Source organism: Macaca fascicularis, chromosome 19 (genome assembly GCF_037993035.2).
Source record: "Macaca fascicularis isolate 582-1 chromosome 19, T2T-MFA8v1.1".
Lineage (NCBI taxonomy): Eukaryota > Metazoa > Chordata > Mammalia > Primates > Cercopithecidae > Macaca > Macaca fascicularis.
In genome coordinates, this window is record NC_088393.1 from 18350353 (window position 1) to 18372819 (window position 22467).

General features: G+C 55.4%; 1 protein-coding gene across 3 annotated transcripts; it reads left to right on the forward strand.

The window, feature by feature from the left end:
• The first annotated feature begins 702 nt into the window (after positions 1-702).
• On the forward strand, positions 703-13044 carry ARRDC2 (arrestin domain containing 2). 3 transcript variants are annotated; one of them, XM_005588411.4, is made up of 8 exons: positions 703-1152; positions 6713-6779; positions 6973-7120; positions 7583-7685; positions 7774-8030; positions 8187-8349; positions 8563-8720; positions 11852-13044. In XM_005588411.4, the coding sequence occupies exons 1-8, from the start codon at positions 894-896 to the stop codon at positions 11903-11905; spliced, it is 1209 nt and encodes a 402-aa protein (XP_005588468.3). In that variant the 5' UTR covers positions 703-893; the 3' UTR covers positions 11906-13044. The 3 variants fall into 3 exon arrangements, with proteins under 3 accessions (XP_005588468.3, XP_005588469.3, XP_005588467.3); XM_005588412.5 differs by lacking the exon at positions 703-1152 and adding an exon at positions 4675-5358; XM_005588410.4 differs by lacking the exon at positions 703-1152 and adding an exon at positions 6172-6585.
• The last annotated feature ends 9423 nt before the right edge of the window (positions 13045-22467 follow it).

The window sequence follows — 22467 nt, forward strand, 5'->3', positions numbered from 1 at the left end:
GGTGGTACACGCCTGTCGTCCCAGGTACTTGGGAGGCTGAGGCAGGAGAATTGCTTGAACCAGGGAGGTGGAGATTGCGGTGAGCCCGGATCACCCTACTGCGCCCCAGCCTGGGCGACAGAGCAAGACTCTGCCTCAAAAAGAAAAAAAAAAAAGAGAGCGAGAGAAAGAGAAAAGTAAACAAGGCAAGAAAGAAAGAGAGAAAGAAAAGGAAAGAAGGAAAAAGAAGAAAGGAGAGAAAGGAAGAAAGAGAAAGGAAAGAAAGAAGAGAGAGAAAGAGAGAAAAAGAAAGAAAGAAAAAGAGAAAAGTAAACAAGGCCAGAGGTGGCAAGGGGACTCTGAGGAAATGGCATTTGGGCGTGGGCGGGATGGGTGGGAGAACGGATCTGGCAGCGGAACAGCGCAGTGCGGAGGCGAAGAGGGCTACTCGAGGTGGATTTTGTTTGGGGGACAGCCATGAAGTGACAATGACGGGGAGGCTGAGGCAGTGCCGGGTTCGGGGCGGGGGCGAATTAGACCATAGGGCTGAGCTCTGCGGCCGCCTCGGTGCCTCCCCAGCCACCTCCGCCCCTGCCTGCCTCTAATTCAACAGCACCCACCCTACAAAAACAGGGCCCGCCCAGCTCCGTGGATGGCAAAGTTAACAGCGCGGGCACGCGGGCGGCCCGTCCCCGGCGGCCCGCGCGCGTCACAGGGGCGGATGCAGAGGACCAGGAAGTTCGCCGACTACGCGCCCGCCCTGGGGCACCGGCGCCGGCCCAGGTTCGCCGGGGGGGCCCGGAGGAAGCTCGGGGGACGCGACGGGGGAGCGCGCAGACCCCGGGGATCTGCAGGCGCGCCCCGGCCGTGCGCCTCCTCGCCGCGTGTCCAGGCCGTGTCCCCCGCCGCGCGCCATGCGCCCTGGGGGCGTGCGCAGCTTCGCGCTGGAGCTGGCGCGGGGCCCGGGCGGCGCCTACCGCGGCGGGGAGCGGCTGTGCGGCCGGGTGCTGCTGGAGGCGGCGGCGCCGCTGCGGGTGCGAGCGCTCGAGGTGAAGGCGCGCGGTGGGGCGGCCACCCACTGGCTGGAGGGTCGCAGCGTGGGTGTCAACGCCTTATCCAGCGACTACGCGGCCGCCGAGACCTACCTGCGGCGTCGGCAGCTGCTGCTCCGAGGTGAGACACTCGTCGCGCCGGCCCCACAGCAGCCGGGACCCCCTCGGCCGGGACCCTCTTCGGGGCCGGAAGCCTCTCAACTTAGAACCTCTGCGGTCGGGTGATCCTTTTCAAGGAGCGGGAACCCCCTTCCCGGGGTCCTGACCCTCCCACAGGTCAGGAGTTCAAGACTAGCCTGGGCGACATGGCGACACCCCATATCTCCAAAAACTACCAAAATTAGCCAGGCGTAGTGGCGCGCTCCTGGAGTCCCACCTACAGGCTGAAGTGGGAAGATCGCTTGAGCCTGGGAGATAGAGGTTGTAATGGGCTGAGATCGCACTCCAGCCTGGACACCCACCCCGCCCTGGTCAGGACCCCCACTAACCCGGAACGTCTACCCAGGGTCTGGGCGTTCCCTTCTCTGGAGTCAGAGGCCCTCGACTTAGAGGCTGTGCGGTGGGGAGACCCCTTTCAAAGCAGGGGGACCCTCCTATTAGAGTTCAGGGAACCCCTGGGAAGTGGAGTGGGAGATCTCCCTGGTGGACCCCAGGGTCCCCGTTGATCCCAGGCCTGGAGTCCCTGATTCTCAAAGAAGGCCCCCAACTCGTGTTACCCAGGGCCCAACCTCAGTTTACCCCACAGGGTCTGCAGCGCTGAGTTCTTCCCTGGGGTAGGGTTGGGGGTCTAGTGGTATTTCCCGGTGAGGAGGTGGAAATGCATCCCAGAGGGGAAGAGATGAAGTGGGGTCACATTCTCCTGGGAGTCTGGGTCTTGGGCAGGTCTCTACTCTTCCCCGAACCTCAGTCTTTCTCGCACCCCAAGCGTCCCTAGGATACACAGCTGGTCACCAGTGAGCCAGGGGCCACAGAAGGAGGCAGTCCATACCCTCACACCCTACTGTGTGGCTATGGGAGGGCATCATCCTCTCTGGGCTGCCCTGGCTATTCCTCCGGGCCAAGCCAGACCTCGCTATATCCGTCTGTAAAATGGGCCAGGAGGGAGGCAGACCAGATTCCCGACAGCCCCACTTTTTCCCCAGCGCTGCGGGCAATAGAAGCTTTGCGCATGCAAGAGCCACAGGTGCGGGGGACCCTTCCCTCCCCAGCAGTGGAAACAGAGGAGCAAGCGCGGTGGGGCGGGGCAGGAAGGAGCCCAGGAGGCACTTCCCTTCCCTGGCAACTCGGAGAACTATTTGGGGCCGCTTTCACCTGAAGGCTGCCTGGACACTCAACGGCGACTTCCTTAAAACACTGGAGAGGCAGCCTGGTGCGGTGGCTCGTGCCTGTAATCCCAGCACTGTGGGAGGCCGAGGAGGGCAGATCACCTGAGGTCAGGAGTTCAAGACCAGCCTGGCCAACATGGTGAAACTTTGTCTCCATTAAAAATACAAAAATTAGCCGGGCGTGTTGGTGGGATCCTGTAATCCCAGCTAATAAGACAGAAGAATTGTCTGAACCCGGCAGGAGGGCAGAGGTTGCAGTGAGCTGAGATGGCACCACTACACTCCAGCCTCCGTGACAGAGCAAAACTCTGTCTCAAAAACAAAAAAACAAAAAACACTGGAGATGCGAGCCTGGTGGGCCGGCCTGCCTGTGGTTCCAGCTACACAGAGGCTGAAGCAGAACGATCGCTTGAGCCCAGAAGTTCGAGGCCAGCCTGGGCAACATAGCGAGACCTCCCATCCCCCGCCCCATTTTTGTTTCTGTTTGTTTTTGTTTTCGAGACAGGGTCTTACTCTGTTGCTCAGGCTGGAGTGCAGTGCCGCGATCTTGGCTCACTGCAACCTCTGCCTCCTGGGTTCAAGTGATTCTACAACCTCAGCCTCCTGAGTAGCTGTGACTACAGATACCCGCCACCATACCCAGCTAACTTTTGTTTGTTAGTTAGTTTTTTTTTTTTTGAGACAGAGTCTCACTGTCACCCAGGCTAGAGTGCATTGGCACCGGTGCAATCTCGGCTCACTGCAACCTCTGCCTCCTGGGTTCCAGTGATTCTCCTGCCTCAGTCTCCTGAGTAGCTGGGATTATAGGTGCCCGCCAACATGCTGGCTAATTTTTGTATTTTTGGTAGAGACGGGTTTCACCATGTTGGCCAGGCTGGTCACGAATTCCTGACCTCAGGTGATCCACACGCCTTGGCCTTCCAAAGTGCTTGGCTTACAGGCATGAGCCACCGTGCCGGCCCCCATCTCTTAAAATACATAAAAATTGGCCAGGCGCAGTGGCTCACGCCTCTAATCCCAGTACTTTGGGAGGCCAAGGCGGGAGGATCACCTGAGGTCAGGAGTTCAAGACCAGCCTGGCCAACATGGTGAAGCCCCGTCTCTACTAAAAATACAAAAATTAGACAGGCTATTTTTTTTTTTTTTTTTTTGAGGCAGAATTTAGCTCTTGTTGCCCAGGCTGGAGTACAATGGCGTGATCTCAGCTCACTGCAACCTCTGCCTCCCAGGTTCAAGTGATTCTCCTGCCTCAGCCTCCCAAGTAGCTGGGATTACAGGCATGTGCCACCACACCCAGCTAATTTTGTATTTATTTATTTATTTATTTATTTATTTATTTATTTATTTATTTTGAGATGGAGTCTCCCTATGTCGCCCAGGCTGGAGTGCAGTGGCGCGATCTCCGCTCACTGCAAGCTCCGCCGCCTCCCGGGTTCACGCCATTCTCCTGCCTCAGCCTCCCGAGTAACTGGGACTACAGGCGCCCGCCACCACGCGTGGCTAATTTTTTTTTTTTTTTTGTATTTTCAGTGGAGACTGGGTATCACCGTGTTCGTCAGGATGGTCTCGATCTCCTGACCTCGTGATCCATCCGCCTCGGCCTCCCAAAGTGCTGGGATTACAGGCGTGAGCCACCGCGCCTGGCCAATTTTGTATTTTTAGTAGAGACAGGGTGTCTCCATGTTGGTCAGGCTGAATTTGAACTCCCGACCTCAGGTGATCTGCCTGCCTTGGCCTCTCAAAGTGCTGGGATTACAGGCATGAGCCACCTCGCCTGGCCAATTTAAATTTAAAAATTTAAATAAAAATTTAATTTAAAAATTAGCCCAGCTACTCAGGGGGCTAAGGCAGGAGAATCTATGGAACCCAGGAGGTGGAAGTTGCGGTGAGCCGAGATGGTGCCATGCACTACAGCCTGGGTGTCAGCGTGAAACCCTGTCTCAAAAAAAAAAAAAAAATTAAATTAAAATTTTGGCTGGGTGCAGTGGCTCACACCTGTAATCCCAGCACTTTGGGAGGCTGTGGTGGGCAGATGCCTTGAGCTCAAGAGTTCAAGACCAGCCTGGGCAACATGGTGAAACCCCATCTCTTCAAAAAATACAAAAATTAGCCGGGTGTGGTGGTGCGCACCTGTAATCCCAGCTACTCTAGAGGCTGAGGTGGAAGGATCGCTTCTTTCCACCTGAGGTGGAAGGGAGGCAGAGGTTGCAGTGAACCGAGATCGTGCCACTGCACTCCAGCCTGGGCAACAGAGTGAGATCCTGTCTCAAAAAAAATAAAAATAAAAAATAAATAAATAAATAAATAAATAAATAAATAAATAGTTAAACATTTAAGGAAAAAAACAGTGGCACTGGAGGCCAGTGGAGCTGCTGTGTGACCCCGGGCAGGGCCCCGCCCCTCTCTGGGCCTCTGGGGTCCATCTGTGAAATGAATTGAGGGAGGCGCTGGCTCAGTAGTCCCTTCAGGGTTACGTCATCCCGCTTCTCCTCCCGGACTTAACGGCCTACTGTCTCCCTTCTAGTATCCACTGAAACCTGGCCTAAGGTTCCAGACCTTCCTTTCAACTCCAAAGACCCATCCTCCCAGGCAGCCTTCCAGGCTGATCACTGTGCCTCCAACCCCTTCGTTCCTGTTCTGACCCCCGTCACGGACTGCGGGTGACCGTGTTTGTTTATGACCTCACTGAGGTGGTGGAAGTCTCGTGGTCTCCTGAACCGAGCTCAGAGGCGGACAGTCAGGGCAGGGGATGGGTTCAGCAGCAGCGCATTCCGCTGCCACGAGAGGGCGCCCGCGTCCCGCAGACGACGCAGAGGCAACTCCCGCTGGAGAAACTCCAAGCGACTTTTCTTTGGGGAAACTAAAGCCCAGAGAGGTGTCACGTGGTCCCGAAACCACACCGCAGCCGTGGACCTGGGGGTGCCCGAGCGTCCCCTGCATTCAGCTCTGTGAAGGGAAAGGGGCTGAGGATGACTGGAGCAAGCACAAGGGCTGCGGGGAAGGTAGGGTTTGCCAGAGGGTGAAAATTGGGAAAGGAACATCAGGTCGTAGGTACCGCTCCTGGGCGAATGCGCCGAGGCGCGACCGGGTGACGGTATGACGGTATGTCAGGAGCAGGTTGATGACCCGGGGGCGAGGCTCTTGGAGGAGTCCGGCTGGGGCTGCACGATGATCCATGCACGACTTTCTGAGGTCGGGACTGATTTTTATTTTCTCCCGGCTCTACAGAGGTGGAAACTGAGGCTCCAGGAGGTTGTCATTTGCCCAGAGCCACCAGCTGAAAGGGACTTGAATCAGGGAAGGGGTGCAGCAGGCACCAGCGTGGAGGGCAGTCCCACTCACGTCTTCCACTTCTCCCTTTGCATAGCGGGGGGAAAAAGCCTGGAACAGTCATAGGCTCTAGGGCCCTCAACTGGGGCGAGAGCCCCCCGCCCCAAATCGGGCTGGACATGCCTCGAGTCACGTCTACGAGTGGCGGCTGGTGAGCGATTAAGCCGAGAGGCTGAAAGCTCTGCTAGGTGACCTCAGGCCTGGGCCCTGCCTCTGGACCTCTTTTTCCCTCTTTGCTCCCGGGGTCCTCGAGAGACCAGCTTTGGCCGCCTCAGGGCTTCAGTTTCTCCCCGGGGTCCGCGAGGGAGTGAGGCAGCGTGGGGCAGCCGGCGGTGAGCAGGGGCGTTTGTTATTTTGCTCCACGCTAGGGCAGAGCCACGCCCCTTGTCGCGCTATTGGTGGAGTCCCTTCAGGGGGCGGGGGAGAGACGGTGACCCCGCCCCCCGCCCTGCCGTATAAAAGCGGCGCCGACGCACGGCGCGGGTATTTTCTGCTCGGGCTGGTGAACGCGCTTGCGCGTTGCGGGCGATTTTGCGTTCTGAGGCTGCAGCGTCGGCACCTTGAGCTGCCGGTTCACGGGTTCGAGGCCAGGTTCCGCGTGTCGTGGGTTCGCACCCCGGACGCGATGCTATTCGACAAGGTGAAAGCGTTCTCGGTGCAATTGGACGGTGCGACCGCGGGCGCCGAGCCCGTGTTCAGCGGCGGCCAGGCCGTGGCGGGCCGGGTGCTGCTGGAGCTGGCAAGCGCCGTACGCGTGGGTGCCCTGAGGCTGCGCGCGCGGGGCCGCGCCCATGTGCACTGGACCGAGTCGCGCAGCGCGGGCTCGAGCACGGCTTACACGCAGAGCTACAGTGAGCGCGTGGAGGTCGTGAGCCACCGTGCCACGCTCCTGGCGCCAGGTACGGATGGGTGACCCCTGCTCGGCGCACAGGTTGTGCGCCAGCCACCGCCTGGATGGCGGTACCTTTGTCAGCCCTGGGACCCCAACGCAAGCACTCAGTCGCCTCCTTTTGCTTCTACCTGCAGATACTGGGGAGACCACCACGCTGCCTCCTGGGCGCCATGAGTTCCTGTTCAGCTTCCAGCTGCCCCCGTAAGTCCTCTGAGGTGCAGGGTTGCCCTAAGCCTGCAGCCCCTTCCAGATTTGTACCTCCAATACTGGATATCTGGGCACCTCTGAGCCCCAAGACCCTCCCCCTGGGAGGCCCCTAGAGTGTCTGTGTCTCCTTCTCCCTGCCTGTGTGTCTCTGTATCTTGCCCCCTGAAGTCCCATCCCTCCACCCCAGGAACCTGGTGACATCCTTCGAGGGCAAACATGGTAGTGTCCGCTACTGTATCAAGGCAACCCTGCACCGGCCCTGGGTCCCAGCACGCCGGGCAAGGAAGGTGTTCACTGTCATCGAGCCTGTGGATATCAACACGCCAGCCCTGCTGGTGAGTGGCCACCCTTGGTGGGTAGGATGGGAGTATTGTAGGAAGGGGCCTGGCTGCTGGGTGACACCAACCGATAAGATGGAGGTCATAGGTGGGCCCTGGCAGGGAGGGAGGCGGGTGTGGGAATGCGTGTGGAATCCACTGCTATCTGCACCCATTTGCCGTGTGACTCTGGGCAAGTGTCTTGCCCTCTCTGAGCCTCACGTGCCTCTTCTGTGAAACAGACCAGAGCTAGGGCTTACCAAGAGCGAATTACACACCAAACACTTGGCTTGTACATTTCATTTCTGGCTTTATATGGGTTGTGTCCCTGGCTCTATTTAACAGATAGTTCCTGGATTGTTAAAAAGAAACCAAGCCCTGCCCAAAGTCCTCCCTCAGCTGGGGGTGGTTTGGAAGCTCCACAGCGACTGTGGTTTGCACAAAGTGACTCATCCACATCACTTTCCTCTACACCGACAGGCACCTCAAGCGGGGGCTCGGGAAAAGGTTGCCCGATCCTGGTACTGTAACCGTGGCCTCGTCTCCCTTTCGGCCAAGATCGACCGGAAGGGCTACACCCCAGGTAGCAGGCGGACGGGACTGGGTCGGGACGGGAGCTGGTGTCGGGGCTGCAGGAGGGGAAACTGAGGCCCCCCTGCTCCTTGCTGCAGGAGAGGTCATCCCTGTCTTTGCCGAGATCGACAACAGCTCCACACGTCCTGTGCTGCCTCGGGCAGCCGTGGTGCAGACACAGACGTTCATGGCCCGAGGCGCCCGAAAGCAGAAACGGGCGGTGGTGGCCAGCCTCGCAGGAGAGCCGGTGGGCCCCGGGCAGCGGGCGCTGTGGCAGGGCCGGGCACTGCGGATCCCCCCAGTAGGTCCTTCCATCCTGCACTGCCGTGTTCTGCATGTGGACTATGCACTCAAGGTAGGGCACCCTGCTGGCCCTGGGGGACAGCGGCCACATTCACCCTGTATTCCCTCAGACCTGGGGAAGCTGAGGCCTCAGTCTCCCCAGGCATAGGAGGGAGGTGGGAGTCGGGGAGGTTGCCTGGGCACCCTCCCTCATGGATCCTTCTTCCAGGTCTGTGTGGATATCCCGGGAACGTCCAAGCTGCTGCTGGAGCTGCCACTGGTGATTGGCACCATTCCCTTGCACCCTTTTGGCAGCCGTTCTTCCAGCGTGGGCAGCCACGCCAGCTTCCTGCTGGACTGGAGGCTGGGGGCCTTGCCGGAGCGGCCTGAGGGTAAGCTCCCACCCTGCTTGCATGCAGAGGGTGGGTGGATACACGGAGAGGTGGACGCCGGGTCAACTCTCTCACCACGAGTCTCCCGGAATCCCAACCAAAGGACACACAGCCTGGCAGCCCCAGAGCTGGCACAAGCCAGCTCCTGGCCCCTGGTGCCTTGGAGGAGGGCTCTCTCTTGCCAAACTCACCCGCCCTGTCTCTCACTTCCAGCTCCTCCTGAGTACTCAGAGGTGGTAGCCGACACTGAGGTGGCAGCCTTGGGGCAGAGCCCCTTCCCACTCCCGCAGGACCCCGAAATGAGCCTTGAAGGCCCATTCTTCGCCTACATCCAAGAGTTCCGCTACCGCCCACCACCCCTGTACTCTGAGGTGAGCTCAGGGGTCGGAGAACCACCCACGCCTCTCTGGGCCCTGGGAGGCTCGATGGGGTGGCAGACATAGTAGATGGGTTTGTTTTTTGTTTTTTTAGACAGGCTCTTGCTCTGTCACCCAGGCTGGAGCGTGGTGGCATAATCATAGCTCACTGTACCCTCAACCTCCTGGGCTCAAGCAGTCCTCTCGCCTCAGCCTCTTGAGTAGCTGGGACTACAGGCGCACGCCGCCACATCCTGCATTTGTGTTTTGTTTTATTTTGCTTTGCTTTTTGAGATGGAGTTTCACTCTTGTCACCCAGGCTGAAGTGCAATGGTGCGATCTCGGCTCACTTCAACCTCCGCATCCCTGGTACAAGTGATTCTCCTGCCTCAGCCTCCCGAGTAGCTGGGATGACAGGTGTTAGCCACCAGCCCAGCTAATTTTCTTATTTTTAGTAGAGACAGGGTTTCACCATATTGGTCAGGCTGGTCTCGAACTCCTGACCTCAGGTTATTGCCTGCCTTAGCATCCCAAAGTGCTGGGATTATATGCATGAGCCACCACGCCCAGTCAATTTTTCCATTTTTTGTAGAAATGGGGTCTCACTATGTTGCCCAGGCTGGTCTTGAACTCCTGGGCTCAAGTGAACTCCTGAACTCCTCCCACCTTGGCCTCCCCAAAGTGCTGGGATTACAGGCGTCAGCCACTGCACCCAGTTGGCAGTGGATTTTAATTGTTGACAGAATTTCTATACATACAGTCGGTCCTCTGCATTAGCTGGTTTGGAATCTGCAGATTCAACCAAACATGGGTCAGAGACATTTGAAAAATAAATACATACATGGATAATACAGATTAAAAATATGATAGGCTGAGTGCAGGGGCTCACGCCTGTAATCCCAGCACTTTGAGAAGCCAAGATGGGAGGACTGCTTGAGGCCAGGAGTATAAGACCAACCTGGGTACCAGAGCAATACCCCCATCTCTACTGCAAATAATACAAAATTACCCAGGCGTGGTGGAGCCCACCTATGGTCGGGAGGCTGCGGCAGGGGATCGCTTGAGCCCAGGAGTTTGAGGCTACAGTGAGCAATGATTGTGCTACTACACACTCCAGTCTGGGAGACAAAACAAGACCTCATCTCAATACTACTACTAATAGTAATAATGCAGCATAACAGTGATTAAATAGCATTTATATTGTGTGTGTGTGTGGGGTGTGTGTGTGTGTGTGTGTGTGTGTGTGTGTATATATATATTTTTTTTTTTTTTTTTTTTTGTGAGACGGAGTCTCGCTCTGTCGCCCGGGCTGGAGTGCAGTGGCCGGATCTCCGCTCACTGCAAGCTCCGCCTCCCGGGTTCACACCATTCTCCTGCCTCAGCCTCCCGAGTAGCTGGGACTACAGGCGCCCGCCACCTCGCCCGGCTAGTTTTTTGTATTGTTTAGTAGAGACGGGGTTTCACCGTGTTAGCCAGGATGGTATTGATCTCCCGACCTCGTGATCCGCCCGTCTCGGCCTCCCAAAGTGCTGGGATTATAGGCTTGAGCCACCGCGCCTGGCTATATTTTTTTTTTTGAGATGGAGTCTTGCTGTGTCACCCAGGCTGGAGTGTGCAGTGGCACAATCTTGGCTCACTGCAACCTCCACCTCCCGGATTCAAGCAATTTTCCCTGTTTTAGCCTGCCGAGTAGCTGGAATTACAGGCGTCCACCACCATGCCCGGCTAATTTTTGTATTTTTTAGTAGAGACAGGGTTTTGCCATGTTGGTCAGCCTGGTCTCGAACTCCTGACCTCAGGTGATCTGCCTGCCTTGGCCTCCTAGAATGCTGAGATTACAGGTGTGAGCCACCACACCTGGTCATAAAGTATTATAGGTAATCTACAAGAGATTTAAAGTACACGGGAGGGCTGGACACAGTGGTTTATGCCTGTAATCCCATCACTTTGGGAGGCTGAGGTGAGCAGATCACTTGAGGTCAGAAGTTTGAGACCAGCCTGGCCAACATGGCAAAATCAGGTCTCTACCAAAAATACAAAAATTAGCTGGGCGTGGTGGCGTCCACCTGTGATCCTAGCTACTCAGGAGGCTGAGGTGGGAGAATCGCCTGAACCCAAGAGGTAGAGGTTGCAGTGAGCCGAGATCATGCCACTGCATTCCAGCCTGGGTGACAGAGCGAGACTCTGTCTTAAAAAATAAAATGAGGCCGTGCGCGGTGGCTCAAGCCTGTAATCCCAGCACTTTGGGAGGCCGAGACGGGCGGATCACGAGGTCAGGAGATCGAGACCATCCTGGCTAACACGGTGAAACCCCGTCTCTACTAAAAAATACAAAAAAAAACTAGCCGGGCGAGGTGGCGGGCGCCTGTAGTCCCGGCTACTCGGGAGGCTGAGGCAGGAGAATGGCGGGAACCCGGGAGGCGGAGCTTGCAGTGAGCTGAGATCCGGCCACAGCACTCCAGCCTGGGTGACAGAGCGAGACGCCGTCTCAAAAAAAATAAAAAAATAAAATAAATAAATAAATAAATAAAATGAGACCGGGCGCGGTGGCTCACACCTGTAACCCCAGCACTTTGGGAGGCCGAGACGGGCGGATCACAAGGTCGGGAGATTGAGACCTTCCTGGCAAACACGGTGAAACCCCGTCTCTACTAAAAATACAAAAAAAATTAGCCGGGCGTGGTGGCGGGCGCCTGTAGTCCCAGGTTCTAGGGAGGCTGAGGCAGGAGAATGGCGTTAACCCAGGAGGCGGCAGAGCTTTCAGTGAGCGGAGATCGCGCCACTGCACTCTAGCCTGGGCGACAGAGCGAGACTCCATCTCAAAAAAAAAAAGAAATAAAAATAAAGTACACAGGAGGATGGGCTTAGACTATCCGCAAATATTATGCCGTTTTATATCAGAGACCTGAGTATCTGTGGATTTTGGTATCCACGGGGTTCCTGGAACCAATCCCCTGTGAATACCAAGGGACAGTATACGCTCCACTCCAAAACTCTCCTTGCACCCCAGTCTGCTCTAGACACCACCTCCAGATGGCCTCTTCCCTGGTCAAGGGTGGGAGTTGGGAGATGGCTGGATGGGGAGGGGTATTTCTGAATTTCTGTTTCCAGTGTCCTCTCAGGCTTAATGGTAACATTTCTCTCAGGAGGATCCAAACCCACCCTCAGGGGCCATGAGGCCGCGCTGCATGACTTGCTGAACGGCACAGGGACCCCGTGAGGAACAAGGATGCACACCGGCTTTCAGCCATCGTGACTGTGGGGAGCGGCTGGACCAAGGGCTGACCTTCCCCGACTGCATTTAAGCTGGGAAACCAAGTCTCAGAGTGAGGCGGGGCCTTTCGGATATCACGTGGGACAGAGGAAGAGCCCAGCTGGAGTCTGACTTATCTGGACCGCCACTGTCCTTGTGAGGCACGGAATGTCCAGTGCAGTATCCCAGGGACTGTTTAATAACCTGTCCTCCCAGCCTGTCGGCAGTGCTGGAGTCCACCAGGAGCCTTCAGTCTGGGAGAAACAGAGCCAGACATAGACAATTCCAGCATCACGAAACCAGAAGAAGAGACCTGCAGCTGTGAGAATCCAGACAGGAAGCAGAGATGGCATCCCTGCGGAAAGGGCATTTTAGCTGAGGCTTTGGAGTACACACAGGAGCTCAGCAGGCAGACGAATGAGGAAGAAAAGTCAGAGAAGGTCAGAGCCGAGTGACGTTTGGAATCCACCCCATTTATTGGAGAACTGGGGGTTCAGAGGGCAGGTGCCTGAAAGTTGAGGCCACACAGTGAGGTCCGGTGGGTGAAAGGACCCAGGAACGAGGCGTTCAGGAAAGCAGGTTGTCGGAGCTATGTGGGGTCTGTGGGTGGCAGGGGCAGCCGCTCCAGCCTTTGAAGACTTTGAAAGCCAGAGATTCCTGGCGCAGGCTTGGACTTCCTGGGAGCTCCTCCAGGTACCCAGGAGCATCGGAGCTGCCTGGGTGTTCCATGGCCCAGGGAACCCAGGTTCAGGGTAGGACAGGCAAGACCAGATACCTAACGTGCAAAGTGAAAACACTGGGGTCCCCGCTAAATGATGAAGAATTCAAGACAGTGACAACATTACGTCATACCTGGGGACAGAGGTCAGCCTAAGGTGACAGCCGGGGACTACTGTGCTTCCCGGAGGCTCCTTGTGTCCTGGAGGAGAAGAGCACTCGAGGGGGCCACTGGACAAGCTCCCAACTGCAGGGTGCCAGCGCTGGCTGGGGCAGGGCCCCGGGCTGGAACTCAGCATTTCTGATATGCCTTAAGAAATCATTGTTTTGTACAATTATTTTTTAAAAGTAAATGTGTGGAGAAAGAAACCGGGCTTCTTGGTTTATCTTCCGCCCCCGTCTGGCTGCTGAGGGAACTGGGACTGCCATTCCTGGTCACTATCTTGGAGACTAAATTCCTGGCCAAGGAAAGCGGAGGGGCCCATGATTCAGAAGGGGAGACTGAGGCCCAGGACTGGGAGGGGGTTGGCCCAAGGACACATGAGGAGGCTGAGCTGGGGTGGGAGCTGAGCCCTGGGCCCCTTACTTGCACTCCCTGTGGGAGTCTCAGAGGCGAGTGGAGGCTAAACAGTGGAAGCCAAGCACAGAACTCCTCTATCCTCAGAGAGTGGCAGGCTGGGGCTGGGAGGAGCCGCTTGAGTACGGGAACATCCTGTTACCTGAGTCTAGGTTTGGTTTTTGTAGGTTTTTTTTTTTTTTTTTGGTGGTGGTTTTTTGTTTTTAGAGGGAGTCTTGCTGTGTCGCCCAGGCTGGAGTGCAATGGTGTGATCTCAGCTCACTGCAACTCCTGCCTCCTGGGTTCAAGCGATTCTCCTGCCTCAGCCTCCCAAGTAGCTGGGATTACGGGTGCCTGCCACCATACTTGACTAATTTTTGAATTTTTAGTAGAGACGGGGTTTCTTTTTTTCTTTTCTTTTTTTTTTTAAGACAGAGTTTCATTCTGTCACCAAGCTGGAGTGCAACGGCTTGGTCTCAGCTGACTGCAACCTCCGCCTCCCAGGTTCAAACTATTCTCCTGTTTCAGCCTCGAAAGTAGCTGGAATTACAGGCATGCGCCACCACACCCGGCTAATTTTTCTTTTTCTTTTTCTTTTTTTTTTTGAGATGGAGTCTCGCTCTGTCGCCCAGGCTGGAGTGCAGTGGCACAATCTCGGCTCACTGCAAGCTCCGCTCCGCCTCCCGGGTTCACACCATTCTCCTGCCTCAGCTTCCCAAGTAGCTGGGACTACAGGCGCCCGCCACCACGCCCGGCTAATTTTTTGTAATTTTAGTAGAGACGGGGTTTCACCATATTAGCCAGGATGGTCTCGAACTCCTGACCTCGTGATCCACCCGCCTCGGCCTCCCAAAGTGCTGGGATTACAGACGTGAGCCACCGCGCCCGGCCATTTTTCTATTTTTTTAAATAAAAAATAGAAACCTGTTGGCCAGGCTGGTTTCAAACTCCTGACCTCAGGTGATCTGCCTGCCTCAGCCTCCCAAAGTGCTGGGATTACAGGCGTAAGCCACCATGCCTAACCCTGGATTTGTTTTTATGGAGGTGAAATTAACATATTATAAAATTCACCATTTGAAAGTGTTCAATTTAGTATACTTTACAATGTAGCATTTAGTATATTCATAATGTTTCTTTTGTTTTGTTTTGAGATGGTCTCACTCTATTGCCCAGGTTGGACTGCGATGGCCCCATCACCGCAGCCTCAAACTCCTGGGCTCAAGAGATCAACTTGCCTCAGCCCCCCCAAGTAGTTGGGACCACAAGTGTGTACCACTACACCCAGCTGATTATTTTTTTGTAGAGACATGATCTCCCTTTGTTTCCCAGGTGGGTCTCGAACTCCTGGGCTCAAGCAGTCCTCCTGCCTCAGCCTCCCAAAGTGCTGGGATTACAGGTATGAGCCACCACAACCGACCTGGCTATTTACAATGTTATGCAACCATCACCACCATCTATTTCCAGAACATTTCTATCCCTGCCAAAGGAAACCCCGTCCCCACTAGTGATTAATCCCCATTCCCCCTCCCCCACCTCTGGCAACCACTAATCCACTTTCTGTCTCTATGGATTTGCCTGTTTTGAACATTTCACATCGATGGAATCATGTAGCCTTTTGTGTCTGGCTTTTATCACTCAGCATGTTTTTGGGGTTCATCCACATTGTACCATGTATCATTCCTTTTTCTGGTTGAATAATATTCCATTGTCTGCACAGACCACATTGTGTTTAGCCATTCATCCGCGGATGGACACCCGGGTTGTTTCCATGGCTTCGCTATAGTGAATCTTGCTGCTAAGAACACGCGTGTTCAAGGATTTCTTTGAAAACCCACGGAGCTGTTAGGTGGCCCTAGTGGCATGGGGCTGTCATTCTTCTGGAGTTACTGGTGGGGATAGTGAGCTCAAGAGAAAGAGACTAGCCTGGCCGACATGGTGAAATCCTGTCTCTTCTAAAAAGAATACAAAAATTAGCCAGCTGTGGTGGCAGGCACTTGTAATCTCAGCTACTCAGGAGGCTGAGGCAGAAGAATCACTTGGACCTGGGAGGTAGAGGCTGCAGTGAGCCGAGATCGTGCCACTGCACTCCAGCCTGGGTGACAGAGTGAGACCCTTTCTCAAAAAAAAAAAAAAGGAAAGGAAGGAAAGAAGAAGGAAAGGGAAAGGAAGGGAAAAGAAAAGAAAGTGGGGGAGGGAGGCAGAGAGAAAGAGGGAGGAAAGAGGGAGGGAGGAAGGAAGGAAGGAGGGAGGGAGGGAGGGAGGGAAGGAAGGAAGGAAGGAAGGAAGGAAGGAAGGAAGGAAGGAAGGAAGGAAGGAAGGAAGGAAGGAAGGAAGGAAGAGAGATGCCCCACCCAGGGTCCCACAGTCAGGACTGAGACAGCCAGCACTCAAAACTGCCCCTTGGGCCAGGCACAGTGGCTCACACATGTAAATCCCAGCACTTTGGGAGGCCAAAGCAGGAGGATCGCTTGAGCCCACGAGTTTGAGACCAGCCTGGGCAACATAGCAAGATCCTGACTCTACAAAAAATATAAAAAATTAACCAAGTGTGGCAGTGTGGACCTGTAATTCTAGCTACTTAGGAGGATGAGGTTGGGAGTATCACTCGAGCCTGGGAAGTCAAGGCTGCAGTGAGCTATGATCGCACCACTGCACTCTAGCCTGGGCGACAGAGCAAGATCCTGTCTCAAAAAATATATATAAACACTGCCCCTTAGACTCCAGTGTCCATGCCCCCCTCAGGCCACATGATACTGTGCCCCTCAAGCTCCCGCTGAAGCTCCACCTGTCCCACCTAAGCCCTCATGCCCCTCCAAGTTTGGGCAAGGCCCTATTGAAACCCTCATCTGGGCCAGGCATGGTGGCTCATGCCTGTAATCCCAGCACTTTGGGAGGCCGAGATGGGCGGATCACGAGGTCAGGAGATCGAGACATCCTGGCTAACACGATGAAACCCGTTTCTACTAAAAATACAAAAACTTAGCCGGGCATGGTGGTGGGCACCTGTAGCCCCAGCTACTCAGGAGGCTGAGGCAGGAGAATGGCGTGAACCCGGGAGGCAGAGCTTGCAGTGAGCTGAGATCGTGCCACTGCACTCCAGCCTGGGCAACAGAGCAAGACTCCGTCTCAAAAAAAAAAAACCCTAGTCTGATACCCCAGGATGTCCCAGTCAGCCTGCCCAAGGCAGCAGAAATTAACTGGCAGGCTGGAGTGGCCATTGTCGGGGCCAGGAGCCAGGGATGAGGACTGGGGGGACCCAGGGACTGGACACGAGGAGATCTGCATTAGGACTTGGCTCTCTGTGTGATTCCAGGCAGGTCACCTTGTGTCTGAGCCTGTTTTGTCATCTGAGACTCTGGGAGACACCCACCCCTCACACCCTGCCACAGTCCTCAATCACTTCCTTCCTCTGGCCTGAGGGTGAGCCCTCCTTTCCTGCTACCCCTGGTCCTAAGGTCCACCGAGACCTCCTTTGACCTGGCATCGAGCTTGGAGCATGCCATATGTCCCAGAGTCCAGGCGGAGGGGAAGCGTTCCTACAACACAGTCACTAGAAGCCGAACTGACAGTCTCAGTAGGAAACGAGTTCTTTGTCACGCGGGGTGTGCAAGACATAAGATATCAGTTTCCAGATCCATGTTCCCAAACAGAGGAGAGTCTACGGTATTTATTCCAGCAAGGGATGTGGGTACAGTGCGACCAAAAGATTCCGCCCAGCGGGGGTGGGAGGACAAGATGCCCGGTGTCCTCAGGACTCCTGAGTCTGCAGCTATGGGGAACTTGATCCCGACAGAAGGAGAACTTTCCGGTTCAGATGATCGACAACCAGGATAAAGCTGGCCCAGGCAGTCCCAATTCAGGAAACTTCCTGAACTTCCCGGGGAGGGGCCCAGGGAGCCCAAAGGCAGGTGGTCAATTTCTATCAAACATGAAATAAGGCCGGGCGCAGTGGCTCATGCCTGTAATCCCAGCACTTTGAAAGGCTGAGGTGGGAGGATCACGTGAGGCCAGGAGTTTGAGACCAACCTGGTCAACAGAGTGAGACCTCATCTCTACAAAAAAAAAAAAAAAAAAAAGGAAACATCAGCCGGGCCTGATGGCATGTGGTCCCAGTTACTCAGGAGACTGAGGCAGGAAGATCACTTGGCCCAGGAGGTCTAGCCTGCAGTGAGCTGTGATCAAACCACTGTACTCCAGCCTGGGTGACGCAGCAAGAATTTTTCTTAAATAATAATAATAACAACAAACCCCGCACCTCTATAGGCCCGTAAGACCCCCTGCCCTCCTTTCCCTCCAGCTCCCCATCCCTCCCTGTCTGCTACTCAAACACTCCAAGCTGATTTTTATTTTTATTTTTATTTTTTAGACAGAGCCTCTCTCTGTTGCCCAGACTGGAGTGCAGTGGCTCAATCTCGGCTCACTGCAACCTCCACTTCCCAGGTTCAAGTGATTCTGCTGCCTCAGCCTCCCAAGTAGCTGCGACTACAGGTGCGCGCCACCATGCTCAGCTAATTTTTGTATTTTTAGTAGAGACTGGGTTTCACCTTACTGGCCAAGCTGGTCTTGAACACCTAACCTCAAATGATCCACCTGCCTCGGCCTCCCAAAGTGCTGGGATTACAGGTGTGAGCCACCACGCCTGGCCCTCCAAGATGATTTTTACCTTGGGGACTTCTCATGTACTATTTCCCCTGTGAAAAGGCTCTTCCCCCATTGGCGGTTTCTCTTTACCCTCTGGCCTCACGTTTTCAGAGCCACTCCAACCTCCTGGCCAAAGTTGCCACCCACTCCATCACTCCCTCTCCTGTCTCTCTGTTCTGTAGTCTTCCTAGCCCTCATCACGCTCTGAAATTACTACCTAGATGTTCATTTATTTGTCTGACGCTTTGTGGGCAGGGCCAGGTCCAGGCTCTGACCCCAGCCCCAGCATCATATAGCAGGCATGAGGGTGGTTGACTAAGTGACTGGGGGACTGCTGCTCTGCCTACTCTGATGTGGATGAAGACGCCTCCTTTTTATTTATTTATTTATTTATTTTTGTTTTGTTTTGTTTGAGATGGAGTCTCACTCCCTTGCCCAAGCTGGAGTGGAGAGCCTCAATCTTGGCTCACTGCAAACTCTGCCACCCGAGTTCAAGCAATTCTCACGCCTCGGCCTCCTGAGTAGCTGGGATTACAGGTATGCACCACCGCACCCAGCTAATTTTTGTATTTTTAGTAGAGTCAGGGTTTCACCATATTGCCCAGGCTGGTCTTGAACTCCCGACCTCGGGTGATCTGCCCACCTTGGCCTCCCAAAGTGCTGGGATTACAGGCGTGAGCCACCGTGCCCAGCTCGGGTGAAGATTCTGATGGGGGTGGAGGTGTCACCCCTTGCACTTGCTCCCAAGACCCCCTAGAGTCAGACGTGTCCCCCATGCAGAGAGTCGAATGCCAGGTCTCTATCTCTCAAGGTCTCTGTCTGTCTCATTCTGACTCTCACCATCTTTTCTTTCCCATCTCTGTCTCTCTCTCAATGTCTCTCTTGCTTACTATCTCTGTCTCTCAGTCTTGTTGCCTCTGTACTTCTGTCTCTGTCTCCCTGTCTCTGTCTCCCTCTGTCTCTGACTCGCCATCTCTCTTGGCCACCATCTCTCTATCTCTCTGGGTCCCTGACTCTCTCACCATCTCTGCCGCCTGCCCTGGCCCGGCCAGTTGGGGGACAAGGGGTGACAAGCAGTCAGGGCGCCTGCCGCTTGTTTTCCCGCCCATGCTGGCAGGGAGCCCAGCCCTGCCGGGCCACTGTTCAGGAATCCTCCAGCCTCCCCGCTCCAGCCACCAGGCGCGGCCACCGCCAGCCTCTCCACCCAGCACATTCTGTCCCAAGCAAAGAGCGCCAGGGGTGGGGTGGGGGTAGGGGTGGGAGGGGGACGCATTCCTGCTGAGCTCTAGTTACAGGACAGCTTGTCCTGGTGGCCCCACCAGCACAGCCTCCTGATGGCTCCCCGTCCTGCTCTGGGGTTAGACCTTCCTGAATGAGGCCAAACCCCCTCTGCCAGTTCGTGCCCACCTCAGGGCCTTTGCACCAGCCGTGCCTTCCACCTGGCACTCCGTCTCCCTAGATCTCCCCAACACCTCCTCCGCCTGCACATCTGAGACCTCACATCACCTTCTCAGTAAGTCCCCTCTGTCCCTAGGCCAGGGCACCCCGAATTCCCCTCCTGCTGCCCCAGTGCATTTAACTTCCTGGTCCTCCCCACCTCCCCGGGGTTACATATTCACTCGTTTGTTGATGTGGTGTCTATTACACCAGGGCCCCACTGTGTCCCAGCATCCCGAACACACAGTAGGCGGCTCAGTGAAGGTTTTTACAATTGACATCTTTTCCTCCCAAAGCTCAGCCCACCCAGGTTCACCCATGTGGCTCCCCAGTTCCTGACCTACCCCACCCCTGCCTCGCCCTGCCTCCACCACCCCTGCACCCCAATGCACCAGGATTCTCCAAGCCCCCCTGCCTTGGCCCAGGGAGTTCTCTCCACCAGATGTACCTTTCTGAGAGAGGGGCTGGGTGCATTGAGGGGCAGGGGCGGCTGGAGTTCAGACGCACCTTTTGAGCGAGGGGCTGGGCCTCTCTGTCACTGGGCTCCAGGCACAGGGCAGTCATGATGTACACACACACGTGCAAACACACACGCACACTAAGCCTCTCTGCAACACAGAAAAACCAGCCAGTGAACTTGGGCACAAGCAGCCGGGCATGTGGTGTTCATGGGGTGCTCACATGTGAGGTCCCCCAACTCCTAGGGCGATGCGGTTATGGCCCGGATCATACAGGTGGGGCCCAGATGTGGGCTTTGAACCCACGCCAGATATGCACAAACCTATCCAAACACACACGTCTCTGCCCTCGCTTCCCCCACCCGGGAGTCACCCCCCACACCTTGTTTTTGATGTTCAGGAAAGTCCCCAGAAAGCATCGGGCCCGGGCAAGGGGCCAGGAGGAAATGGTGACTCAGCCGGTGGCCATCAGTGCCTGCCACGCTGGGCTGGGTGGCCTGATCTGGACTGGGCGGCCCTATCTGGGAGGATCCACAGAAGACAACAATAAGAGATGAGGGCGTGGGTGCGGGGTAAAAAGGACTTGGCCCAAGAACGATCAGAGAGGGAATGGACCACTCTGTGCTCCAACACTTCAACCCTGCTGGGCCTGACTGACAAGTGGGGAAACTGAGACACAGGGAACAAGTGACTTGGCCAAGGCCCCCCAGCCAAGATGGTACAGGCAAGGGGATCCCCTAACTCCTTAGCACAGGGGTCTGGGGGAATGTCTATCTGCCCTACATTTTTTTTTTTTTTTTTTTTTTTTTTTTTTTTGAGACAGGGTCTCACTCTGTCCGTCAGGCTGGAATGCAGTGGCACGATCTCAGCTCACTGCAATCTCCGCCTCCTGGGTTCAAGTGATTCTCCTGCCTCAGCCTCCAAGTAGCTGTGATTACAGGCACCTGCCCCCACGCCCAGCTAATTTTTGTATTTTTAGTAGAGACGGGGTTTCACCATGTTGGCCAGGCTGGTCTCAAACTCCTGACCTCAGGTGATCTGCCCACCTTGGCCTGCCAAAGTGCTCGGATTACAGGCATGAGCCATGATGCCCGGCTCCCTGCCCTACTTTCTGAGGCTCAGAAAGACCCAGATCTACTTCCTGGTTTCCTGTGTGGTCATGTGACCAGGCCTGGCCAATTAGAGCCTTTTGTTATCACAGACACAGGGATTGGGTCAGGGGTAGGCACGTGATCCTGGCTGGGCCAATCATGTTACGAGTTTGGAGACTCCCTGGAAGAAGGCCCAGAAGTAAGGAAAATCATCTTGGACGCATAATGAGGACAGTGGATCAGAGAGTCCTAAGGACACTGGCGAAGAGCAGAGCAGGACTCACATAACCCCAGATCCCCGTGGAATCAGGGTGAAGCCAGAGGGAAGGCTGAAGGCTGGAGGGTCCTGAGAGGCCTTGCAGAAAGAGAGGGCATTGGAGTTGGGGCTTTGATGGATGAAGAGGAACTAGGGAAAGGCATTCCAGGCAGAAGGAACCGCCTGTACAACCACAGCAGGCAGGTGGGAGCTAGGCGTGTCCTCAGCCACCCCAGTGGCCCCATGGGGCTGGAGCATAGAGAAGCATCTGCAAATGTGTTTATTTATTTAATATTTGAGATGGAGTTTTGCTCTGTTACCCAGGCTGGAGTGCAGTGGCACGATCTTGGCTCACTGCAACCTCTGCCTCCTAGGTTCAAGCGATTCTCCTGTCTCAGCCTCCTGAGTAGCTGGGATTACAGGCGCACGCCACCATGCACAGCTAATTTTTTTGTATTTTTAGTAGAGACGGGGTTTCACCATGTTGGCCAAGCTGGTCTTGAACTCCTGACCTCAGGTGATCCACCCGCCTGGGCCTCCCAAAGTTCTGGGATTATAGGCGTGAGCCACTGCGCCCGGCTATTTATTTATTTTTTGAGATGGAGTCTTGCTCTATTGCCCAGGCTAGAGTGCAGTGGTACGATCTTGGCTCACTGCAAGCTCCGCCTCCCAGGTTCAAGCAATTTTCCTGCTTCAGCCTCCTGAGTAGCTGGGATTACAGGCGCCCGCCATCACGCCAAGCTAATTTTTGTATTTTAAAAGAGACGGGGTTTCACCATGTTGACCAGGCTGGTCTTGAACTTCTGACCTCAAGTGAGCTGCCCGCCTCAGCCTCCCAAAGTGATGGGATTACAGGCGTGAGCCACATGCCCGGCTTAGATGTGTTTATTTGTCTTTGTGCTCAATTCTCCCACCTACAAGCCCCCTAAGGGCAGGACCGGGGCTGCTTTGTTGGTGGCCAGCAGTTGTCAGTTAATATTTGTGATACAGGTGAACCAGGCCACGTGAATCCTTGAACCGGGGCTGAGAGCCAGCGCTTTCTTTTAGGGACACAAACAGGCAGGATGGGCAGGGGGTGGTGAATAGGGAGGATTGGGTACATGAGGCAGAAGAGCCTGGGGCTTTATGACCCCTGAAGCCTGTGACCCAGAAGGGACCAGGCCCAGGCCACAGTCCAGGCAGGAGAGGGCGTGTCCCCATCTGTGAACCACCGCACCACCCCCCACCCCACCCCTGACCCCTGGCCATGGTGCTTAGGAGGGATGCAGGGTGGAGCTCCCGGTCTGGGCTCTGGGACCACCTCTTCCTCCTTGTGTGACCGTGACCGTGGGCAAAGGACCGCGCCCCTCTGAG

Coding starts and splice junctions, on each gene's coding strand:
- ARRDC2 (XM_005588410.4), top strand. CDS start 6,312: ATGCTATTCGACAAGGTGAAAGCGTTCTCGGTGCAATTGGACGGTGCG. Junction 6,586..6,712: donor TGCCACGCTCCTGGCGCCAG/GTACGGATGGGT, acceptor TTCTACCTGCAG/ATACTGGGGAGACCACCACG. Junction 7,686..7,773: donor CCGGAAGGGCTACACCCCAG/GTAGCAGGCGGA, acceptor TCCTTGCTGCAG/GAGAGGTCATCCCTGTCTTT.